The 11317-nt window shown below is 36.7% G+C and overlaps 1 protein-coding gene across 2 annotated transcripts in view; it reads right to left on the bottom strand.

Annotated features, from left to right (window-relative positions):
- The window catches only part of LOC149840883 (cytochrome c oxidase subunit 5b-2, mitochondrial-like), a 17650-nt gene extending 6721 nt beyond the window's left edge, over positions 1-10929 (bottom strand). Inside the window, exons 1-5 of one of the 2 annotated variants that reach the window (XM_090003425.1) lie at positions 10617-10929; positions 5483-5574; positions 5352-5402; positions 836-902; positions 641-720 (exon numbers count right to left, since the gene is read on the bottom strand). In XM_090003425.1, the coding sequence (XP_089859551.1) occupies positions 641-720; positions 836-902; positions 5352-5402; positions 5483-5574; positions 10617-10830 (504 nt within the window). In that variant the 5' untranslated portion in view covers positions 10831-10929. The remainder of the gene's footprint in view (positions 1-640; positions 721-835; positions 903-5351; positions 5403-5482; positions 5575-10616) is intronic. The other variant, XM_090003426.1, reaches the window with a different exon arrangement.
- Between the last annotated feature and the right edge of the window lie 388 nt (positions 10930-11317).

The raw sequence follows: 11317 nt of genomic DNA, 5'->3' as shown, positions 1-11317 counted from the left end.
GTGTGTGTTTGTGTGTGTGTGTGTGTGTATATATATATATATTGATTATGCTATGAATATAATATGTGGGCTTATGTGTTATCAATTTTTCTGTGAAAGGCTAATAGCATATTTTGTTGATTATACTGAATATGTTATGGATAATTGAACATATATATATATATATATAGTTTCTAGTTATGTATATTTTGTGAAAGCATGTGTAGTTTTGTACTTGTAAGATGAAAACATCTTATTACTAATTGAACTAAACATATTATATGTATATTTTGTATATTTTTTTATTTTAATTGAGGTAGAGACTAGTCCCACCTAGTCCTTGACTAGTCTTTTTAGGGGCCTACAGACTAAGCACCGCCTAGCGCTTTCGACTACATAGATCAATACACCAACTAAAATGGTTCAAATAAAAAATACAGTTTAATTTTTCATAGATTAGAACATATGTTTCTGCAAAAACCAGTTAAGACAGATTTCCAGTGATACTGAAAATATAAATTCCACAAAAAATGAATTTTATTGTCCAGTTTTAACACCTAGCAGATCTCAAAAACCAAAAGCCTTTTCATTTGCTCCTCTAATTCATAATCGCCACATGACAGTGCAGATCATATCATAATCAATGGAAAGCCAGCTTTACCTTGAAATATTGAGAACACACATGGCATTCAACTGGCTCGTCTTTTTGAAGCAAAAACCAGACGACATCATGTTCATCCTCTGCAAAAGAACAAGTGCATGGCATTCAGCAAAATAAACAGAGAGAAATATAGTGTGGATGGCCCAAAGAAACTTCAAGCAAATAAGTTTGAGGTTCAATCTAATATGAGATTACCGCCTTCTCCTCCAGGACATCCAACTATTCTTTTGTTGTAGTAGGATTGCACAATAGCTGGCGCATCCTATAAGGCAAAAAATAATAAAAGAGGAATAAAAATCAAAAGAACCAAAAACAGTCTCGGAACTATCTGTCACTCTCCATTAGGTCATCATATCCACTCCACTGTTTGAGTGGCAAATTCCCTTCCCAGTGTATTACATTACTTCAAACAACATTGAACAAACTTTGAAGTTGAGACAGACAGAATTGAAATATAGGTACATGAAGCTTTTTCCTTTTTCCATTAATCCCTCTGAGAATGAAAATTGATGTTTGAGAATAAAAATTTGCAGTGAGATGGGGGCCAATATATCCCAACATATTGGGGTAAAGGCGGGGCAAACGAGAACCCAAGGGAACATCCCAATGACCAGATGCAAGAAGAACAAACAGAAGCTCAATTTTCCAACCAACAACTGAGAAAGCAACCACAATAATCGCCCTAAAACATCAAATGCTTGGACCTTAAGCATTCCATAGCTATAGTGTTCCATCCTCCAAATTTTATCCTTCCATTGTTTAAACAAAATGCAAGATTCTCCTTGGAAAATTCAACTTTATTACATTGTTAAGGATGATTCATTTATATTGTTGACAAACTGACAGTGGCTGAAATATGTTGTACGTATCTTAACGTATGGTATGGTATGGTATGGTACGCTACAAAATGTGACTATCGATTCAACATTATATGATAATGTGGATCGTCATAGTTTGACACATCGAGTCTGGCTTTATGTCATTTACTTTGCTGCCGCGCTGATGCATGCACAGGCTACTGCTTATGCAATTCATTTAGCCGATGTACAATTTTGTACATCGTGCACTGCTTATACAATTTATTTAGCCAATTTACAGTTTCGTACATCGTGTATAGTTTACGCAATTTATTTAGCTTGATGTGTAGTTTCGCACATCGAGTCTGGCTTTATGTCATTTACATTGTTGTCACGCTGAAATATGCATAGGCTTATGCTTTGATATATATGTATCATATATACATATATATGACTTTGTAAGGGCAGTTTAGCATACTTCTACCTACTTTGCATTACGTTTGCATTTAAAGACGCAAATTTGCACATACTCGCAAAGTCTTTAAAGAAAAAGGGGATTTCACATGCAAGATTCCAAAGCACATAATATTCGTTGTTTTGAAAAGCAAAAACAAATATTTGGCATTGCATATTCGCAACCAAGTCTTTCCCTCAATCCTGCGCAACAAAAGGGCTTTGACTGTGTAGCCCTAAGTAGTACGTACGGTCCTTTGTTTTGATATCCGAAATGACTCGGATATCCCCAACCTAAAGCACGAGACTTTGAGATTTCTAAATAATGTTGGGGTTTCTTTCTGAGAAACCGGTACCCCTCTCATCGTAACGGTACTATCAGACATGCACGGCAAAGTTAGTACTACGATAAATGGATGAGAGGTTTATGGTAACCTCGTGGCGTGTAAATGCACAATGATGAAAAAAAATTACATAAATAGTGATAATCGCCTTCACAGGCAAGATGCTCGAGTTTGTTTAAAAGACTAAGGCATGTAGAATGGGTCGTCAGTTAAAATAGAACCTGACAAATACATTCAGCTTTTTTGTTCCGTCAAGAGAAATGATGGGATGATAAAAAAAAACTCTGATGAAGTGGTTATTAATAACTACACTCCTCGAGTAGCAATTGAGCTCGATGTTCTCGGTCATCAGAGTTAGAAGACTGGGCTACCAAAAATTATCCTAGGTGGTAGGTCTCAATGATTTCTACAGAAGTATGGATGCATCCTCTTGAACAAGTGGCCTCTGGAGAATTCTCTTTCGGTCATTGGTCGTCCCCTTATAAGCGAACTTAGTTAGCTATCTGAGGTATCAAAATACATAGAATAACAAACTCCCGGACAGTCTCAGTTGTTTCTACGTTTCTCCTGTATGTACCCTCAGGACAGCTAATATCGAAACAAGTTTATCATGTTCATTTTGCTTATTTTGAACTGCACATCATGAAAAGATATGTTAGTTTTGTTCTGAATTTTGATATTTATTCATTTACCATATTTTTATCAATCTGACATGTTTCATGGGTACAGGTGATGATTAGGTCGGAACGGTAGGCGATGGAGAGATGATGTGATGATATCAAAATGAGACTTTTTCCCTGATATTTCGCTCATGAGGATACTTTTTTGTAATTTGGTATAAGGGTTTCTTTGAAATTCCACTTTTCGTATAAACTTTAAAACCTCATTTTGAATCTATTTGGTTTCAATGAATGTATGGAGTTAAAAATCCGTTGTGTAAAAAAAAAGTCCGCCTGTAATCTGCCCAAGGTCCGTTGACTTGTTATTTCAAACATCATTTTCCGTTGAACTGCTATTTTAAACTTTGAAAAAGAATTGATTACAAAGCTTTCAAAATTTTCCTAAAAAGTTACAAGTTCAGGATTTTAGGGCGTCACACAATGGCTCTAATACCATGTAATGAAATAGCAAAAAATGTAAAAGCAATGCCACTAAGGGTTTACAAGATCACAATCACAAAAGTGCACAAGCACAAACCAATGCCACTAAGGGCTTGCAAGATCACAATCACAATGTGCACAAGCAAGTCCACTATGGGACAATACAATCGCCAACAAAGGGCAATACAAGAAGGTAAAAAATATAACTTTTATTGAACAAATGCTTAAGTCAAAAGCATTAAAGAATAGGGGGAAGCACACCCATATTTATACAAGACAAAGGAGAGAAGAGGGACAATTGGGAGCTTCCGAGAGTCATATTTCTGACCATTGGGAGTCCCAACGTCTCTATGGTCTTTTTGACCATAGAGCCCCTAATGGCTCTACGAATTACGAAACTAATAAATAAAAGAAAATCAATTATTTTAAATTACAGGTGAAATGACTAAAATGCCGCTATAGGACATTTACCTATTACGAGACTAATAACAATATATATGAATATATGTATGCATATATAGGTATATACATGTATGTATATATAAGTATATACATACATGCATACATATATTTTAGCAGTTTCTCAAACTCTGATTCTTGCCACAGAAAATTTTTGAACAAAGCTTCTAATTGAGAAATAACCTTCTTAAGAAGTTTAAAGGACATAATCCAAAAAATAGGTAGGATAGAGAGAGTATTGTCGGTCGCCGGAAAAGCCTCTTCGGATAATCCTCGCTGATAGAAGGGAGGTGGAGGAGGGAAGAAGGGTTTAACGTTGCCCTAAACCCACCCCTTCTCCCTTCCACAGATTTTAATGTTTCTTTTTCTTTTTTTTAAATGACATAAAACATGTCAAATGGGGCCTTTAAACCCATTTGACCACCTTAAATATGAGGTGTGCGCCTCATGTGTGAGGCGCGCCTCATAACCTCTTGCGCGTTATAGGTGCGCATCGAGGAATATGAGGATGCGTCTCTCTTTGAGGCACACTTTTTATGCCTCAAAGTGAGTTTTTAACAACATTGGTTGAAACAGTCCAAACCGCTTTCAAAAGTCAACTCTAGATGTGTCCTTTTGCAAATCTAAGTGCACAGATATGATCTACATAGACAAAAACCTAAGAACCAGAACTTGGATCAAGTTTTTTTGACATGTAAATAGAATTTTATTATGTAGTAAAAATCAATGGTTGAAATTTTTGAAATTTTTTGGATTATAAAAATCCTATGTGTAATAAAAAACCTTGATCCAAGAGTTGGTTCTTAGGTTTTTTGACCATGTAGGTCACATCTGTGCACTCAAATTTCGAAAAAAAAGAACACATCTAGAATTGACTTTTGAAAGTGGTTTAAACAGTTTGGACCTCTCTCTCTCTCTCTCTCTCTCTCTCTCTCTCTCTCTCTCTCTCTCTCTCTCTCTCTGAGTATAGTGAAAAAAAAAGGAACAAGTCTGCCCCTGCCTAGGCAGGAACTAGTCGTTACCTAGTGGGCCTAATCGGCCTGGGCAGTGACAAATCGGCATTTTGGGCCCTTCTAGGTCTAGGGCACTGAAATGATCAGGTCTAGGTGTTGAGCCAGCACCTAAGTCGACTATGTGCCTAGTTGCCAACTTTGACTACATAGCTTAACAACAACATCAACCTTTACACAAAGCTGCTGTCATAGGAGGAGTATTGGTTTCCAATCATTAGAGGTTCATATTTCTCTAGCCTCTTGCTATATATCCTATTAGGTCATTGAGACCTAACAGCAGATTCTTTTTTTTCAGTCTTACCTATCATGTCTGATTAAACACGATATTCAAAATTGCATGTGGATCATGTACCATAGGATGATTTGGTATGTATTGAACCTTATTGTCCATGACTATTGAGGTGATCTAGGCAAGCTTTCCTTTTTCTTATTGGGGTGCATGAGGAATGATTGTTTTTGAATCATTGAAGGCTCTTACTTTTCATTATGAAAAGGAGGGGAAAATCATTATCAATTTTACCAGTCTATGGAGCAGGAACACTCACCTTCGTACCAAATGGACCACTAGGAGCATCCATGTTAAATCTTTTCTTGCCCTGGAAGAATGAGAAAATAACAAATTATCTAGTTGACAAAAAAGCAAGCTGCATTGCTTTGAGAAAATAAATACAATTACCTCCAATTCAGCCTCTAGCTCCTCTCTCTCATGTCCAGTTGCAATAGGCATTACACCTTCCACCCGTTTCTTCCCCTTAGAGAGGATATTTTCTACATCAAAATGTACGTTCAAAATAAGAGAACTTATGTGTTCTCTTCATTATAATAAATACCAAACATGCACAATCAACTTTATATCCTCTCAATTAAATTTGGACGAAAGAGTACACCAAATCATTCAAGTCCATGAAATCAACGCAGCAACAGCATGTTTAATAGTAGTAGACTACTATAGCACACGTCACATAACTCATAATGCTGACAAAGGACAAAACACATTCATCCACATGAAAAGCATTATGAGTTATCTCGCTAAATTGCGCTGAGAGAACATGACATGAAAACACAAATAAAATTGGTATTTCTTATAAAAATTGTTCTATACACAAGATATGGCCAGCGAAAGTATTTCTTGCATGCCAAACATTATTTGGAAAAAAAGAACAGAGAAGGGTTATGAGGTTGTCAATGGGGTGGCAAGCAAAGCAATGGAAAATAATTCAAACTAAAGAGTTTTGTAAATCTTAGACCACCATTTGCAACAAAAAAACAGTATTCTAATGCAAAGGAATTTATACAATGAACTTCGGAACATTAAAGAAAATGCCCACTGAAACTTCAAAACCAGAAGTTCAAGATCTTTTTGCATTATAAAGTGAAATAAATTTATTAGGTCCAGCAAATTTTCCAATATTAAACATAAATCAAGTTCAACTTTAGATGGTTAGATCTAATTGCAACGGATACCAAAACAAATTCAGAGCAGGTTTATAAAACACAAGTTCCTCAAATTTTTTAGCACAAGTTATCATCATGCGTTGAAACCAACGCTTCTAAACTTCTTCTGGTTGTTGATTTGGAAAGTTAAATTGCTAACAATTTTTTGCTTCTACTGTATTTCCAAAAGGCTATAAACAAACCAAGGATAAGAAAGGAGATCATAGCATCAGTAGGTTTAGAAGGGCAGCCCCTGCACTACCAGTTGTGTGCGCCAGAGTATGCCTATGCACAGGGGTATCTGGGGTGGCCTTCGCACCAGACAGTGAGTATGGCAATGCCGCGCATGCAAAGTTGCGTGTGCGCGCTAGGAGTGTAGTGAGGCTCAACCTCCCCTTCCGACCGTAGGTCGAGTGTCTCGAGCTCTTGAATGGCGAGGGAGGCAGTCGTCTCCTTCGATGACATGGGAAGCCTCTTCGCATACAAGCAAACCGGGGAGAGAAATTGGGGATAGAGGAGGGCAAGAATTAGGGGAAAGAGCGCGCTTTCCTCTTCGAGGGAGAAACCTCCTTTGATAAAACCAAATTTCACTAGGCTAAATAAGTGGAGGCTTACATGCTAATATTGGGTTGAGCCCTACCCTAAATCACTGTTTTTCCCTTTTCACCCATAATTACAAAATTGAGGTCAAGATGACCCCTACAATATTGTAGTGCTGAGTGTCCCAAACTCCCTTATTATGTCGCAAGGTAATGAATCTTCTTGTGTTCCAAGTTCCTGTCGATTTTGAGACAAATTTTATATACAACAAACACATACCTGTCTTTTGATTTCTTTTATATTGAGAGAGAACTTTCTTGGTAAATCTTTTTCCTTATTCCATACTTATTACAATTAGGAAGGCCATATCCAGCATAACCAAGGCCATTAATGCCTTATAAACCACCACCTATGTTGGCACACTGCAGAGGACCACGGACTTGTTTCTTCAGTAAAGTTGTGTATAATTTCTTTACTGAAATTCAAAGCCAGTGGACAAATGAAGAATAGGTGATGACTAGTTTGGACTTGTCTTTAGATTTATGTAGGTGACACCTCTTTGCCATGGAAATTCCAAATTTCATCACCCTATCTTGTGTAAGTAATCTACTATCACAAGTTAAATAAAGTGTCTAACTAGGACTGGAGATGCCCTCTTGAGGGCCTAGGCTAAAGTTACCAAAAGTGCCATATAACTGTGCAACACACACTTCCAAGGAAGCTCACTACAGAAGCACAGGAAACGATGAGACTTGGCCCTGCACCTCCCCAACGGTTGCTCACGCTTCCCCCTTGCTTCCTCTCATGCTTCCTTAATGTTTTTTGCTCGCTTCATCTTGCGCTTTTCTCACACTTGTTGCACAACCTCCAAGTTTCCCAAAGTTGGTAACCATGGTTTTTAGGTTTTAAAATATTAGTTCTTACAAAAAAAATCTTGATTTTCAAGAATAAACCTTGTTATTTTTTGCTTTAATAGAAAATACAATTAATGAAACTATGTTTTATTATTGTTATTTGTCAGAATTGGTAATGTGAATTTTGTACTAAGCTGTCCATTACATGAAAGTTTAGCATATGTTACTAATTATTACTTGATGTATTAGATGCTTGTAATAAAATGTTTCTTGTTAACTGGTTGCATATATGATTCAGTCTTAACTTTTAAGATTATAATATTTTCTACTTTTTATGTTTTAATTTCTTAACGATAACATAAATTATAGAATTTTATTAGTTAAAAAGCAAAACATGAATACATATTCACCTCGATTCCATCTTTCTTCTCATTCACTCCTGTCTAGTTCACATTTAGTTTCCCATTCATTTCCTTTTTTCTTCTGGTTTGGTTCCCAATTCCCTTCTAAGTTATTATATGCTTCCTACTTTCTAAAATTTTTAAAAGGCCTTGCTTCCCACTTTAGTCTTCTCCTATTGTTTCTCACTTCAGCTTCCTAGTCTAACAACTTTGTCCAGACCACTGCCACCAATATCGCCAATATATTGAAAACATTGTGATATCGCAATATTTTTGGGAAAATACTCTTTTTTTATTTTAAGTTTGCATTTCCTATTTTTTTGTTTCTTTTATATTTTAAAACCTTTAAAACATGTTTCTTTATATTTTTGGAAGAAAATAATGCATAACTTGTTACTTTCTTAGCTTTTTTGTTGTTATTTATGTTTTTTTCAATTGTTTAAACTCCCGAGATTTATCAACTTTTGAAAAACTCTCCAAGAAATTACCTTTAGCGATACAGGTGACTATGGTCCAGACTAAGTGAAGTGATCTTAGTCATTGCTGTTCAATCTATGTAATATGATTACTTCAAGAAGGGTGTCATAGCCATTTCAACATGGGTACTGGAATTGGTAATTCATTATGGATCAGACCAGTTTTGTATCTGACCCAATCCATTACCTGTTCTCATCCATTTTAAGGTGCATAAAGGATTTCCTTTTTCCCATTACCCATACCAATAATTATGTGACAAACGATTCAGTCCAAACCCAAAAACAATGTATCCAACCGGGATTGACCGCATCCAAGTTTTGCCATTTTGACCAATTGATATATTGGATACAGCAGTCACTGAAAACCAGCAGCACGAACAAGCAATACACATACTGCCTAACTGATCCTGCTAATCATTTCCCTAATCTGCTAGATAAAGCACTTTGGCCATTTTATTACTTTCTTATATTTATTAGAAAGCACCCTGAATTTTAATACAGATAGACAAATTAGAAATCAACAGTTACATGTTTAACACAAAGAGACAAAGTAGAAATCAACAGCTCCATGAGTTTGTTTGATTTGTTTTATGCAAAAAATAATGAAACTTCAGAAGTGCAGATTATTCACCTAGACACATCATTATTGTATTACAATAAGGGAAATATCAGTTGCTTCAAATCTCTCAATGTCATTAATGAGTTATGATATGCAATCACCTCAAAAAGATTTGCCAAACTTTGTGGTTTCCAATTAGCTTTTCACATAGTACAGAAGGAACCATACTTTTCACCGATGCAAACAAAAACACAAAACAAAGTCCAAATGGAATCCTGAATGCCTTTTCATCATAATTGGAAAATCTAAACAAAATTAACATAAAATGGATCCACCCTACTCAGATGAGCATAGCACGCTTATCTCAAGTCCATTGAAATAAACGAGTCAAATGTCAACCCCAATCCCTACAATTATCAAACTGAATAAAAAAAACACAGTTACAATGATGTTGACAATGTACAAGCTCATCCCAATTATTCTCATACTTAAATAGTTTCTTTCCTCATCTATCCATCAAACTTTCTCAAGAACTTATTTCCTAAAAGAAACAGGCCTGATGCTAAAGGAGATAGTGTTTCTGAAGATCACAACACATTATACTTCTGTATTCTAAGTGAATGTATCAATAGACTACCATGATACCATCAGCAAGGCAACGATGGTTTATATACAACTCAAAGGAATCCGAACAGCCTCTGACCTTAGGAGTATGATTCTCGAGTTAAATCAGTGTTCAAAAATATATATTAATCATACAAAAGTATGTTAATCGTTTTTATGCTAATTTGATTGGAGCATGATTATCCCAATCAATCAGCATGATAGTTAATTACATGCTAACTAATATAGTTAATTCTGATGATAATTCCAGAGGCACAGTGAAAAATATCAAACATGGAGTTTCCTTGGTAAAATCATCGATCTAAAACATCAGAAACCATCAAAATCCAATCAAAAAATTGAAAAAAAATAAAAGGAAAGGAAAGGAATGAAGGAAATTGAGAAAATAAGAAGGATAGAGGATTATGCGACGCTTAAAATGGAGCAGTGTCGCTTTAAATGGAGCAGTAGTCATTAATTTTGCTTAGCATTTGCTTCTTTAACACCTCCAAACAAAAGCAATGAAGGATTTCGCAAATGTTCTTTGCTACTCATTTATCATTCGCGAAAAAACAAAGTAAATAAAAGTAAATAAGCGGAGATAAAGGGAGGGAGACGATAAAATGTAGACAAGCAAAACAACAAAGGAAAGAAAAAGAAGATCAAATCCGCAGAAACACATCATCCGTTCCTCCTCAGCTTAACCAAAAAAGAAAAACACGTTCTCTCGCGACCAAGCCAAGCAAAATCTAGCAATTTCCGCGATCCCGATCATAAATCCAACAATTTATTCCACAATTCCCAACGGGATCAATATCAAGAAAAGCAAATTTAAGAATAAACGCACATGCACGAATCGGCAAAACGAAGCAAAAGAAAAAGAAAAGGAGACGGATGGGAAATGGAAGCACTAACGAGGAGGATTAGGGTCGGGCGGAATTACCAGCGTCGGAGGTGGTCTGGTGGGCGAAGAGGGGCGAGGTTCTCTGGAACGTCGGCGACGAAGACGACGACTGGAGGGACGAGAACGAAGACGCCACGACTCTGCAGAGGTGGCCATCGGCGAGGGAAGAAGACGGAGTAATCAGGGGGGATCGCGATCGCTTAGAGGAGGCGAGCGCTAGGGTTTGCAGAGAGGACGAGATCCTACGCCACATTGTGTCCCAGGTCGCCCTGATCCAACGACCCTCTGTCTCTCTCTCCCTCTCTCTTTCTCTGGAAAACCAGTAAACCAGAGGGCGGCAGCACACAGCAAAAGAGATGGGAAGAGAGAGTGGCAGAATGGTTATTTGAAGGGGCGGAACGCTCGGGTTTTCCTGGTCAACGAACCTCGCGGTACCGTAAAATGACTATCTTACCCTCTTGACCTTCGGATATATCAGACTCGTAGTAGCACGAGCCGGGTCGGGTCTGATGCCATGGTTCAGGGAGCATGGGACGGTGGATAAATGACGGATCTGGTCGTTGAGGAAAATCTCGGAGAGGAAATTCTTGGTTTTCTTGCGAGATGCTCAAGAAAATATCGGCATATATAACAACCTAAAAAAAAATTTAAAAATGTATTGCAAAGGTTTTATCATGTTATTATTTTCATAATAATGCATTTTTTAAAAAAATAAGTTACATTTTGGAAAATATCAATTT

This window comes from Nuphar pumila, chromosome 4 (genome assembly GCF_984573655.1).
Source record: "Nuphar pumila chromosome 4, dmNupPumi1.hap1.1, whole genome shotgun sequence".
Lineage (NCBI taxonomy): Eukaryota > Viridiplantae > Streptophyta > Magnoliopsida > Nymphaeales > Nymphaeaceae > Nuphar > Nuphar pumila.
This window is presented reverse-complemented; position numbering and strand designations above follow the sequence as displayed.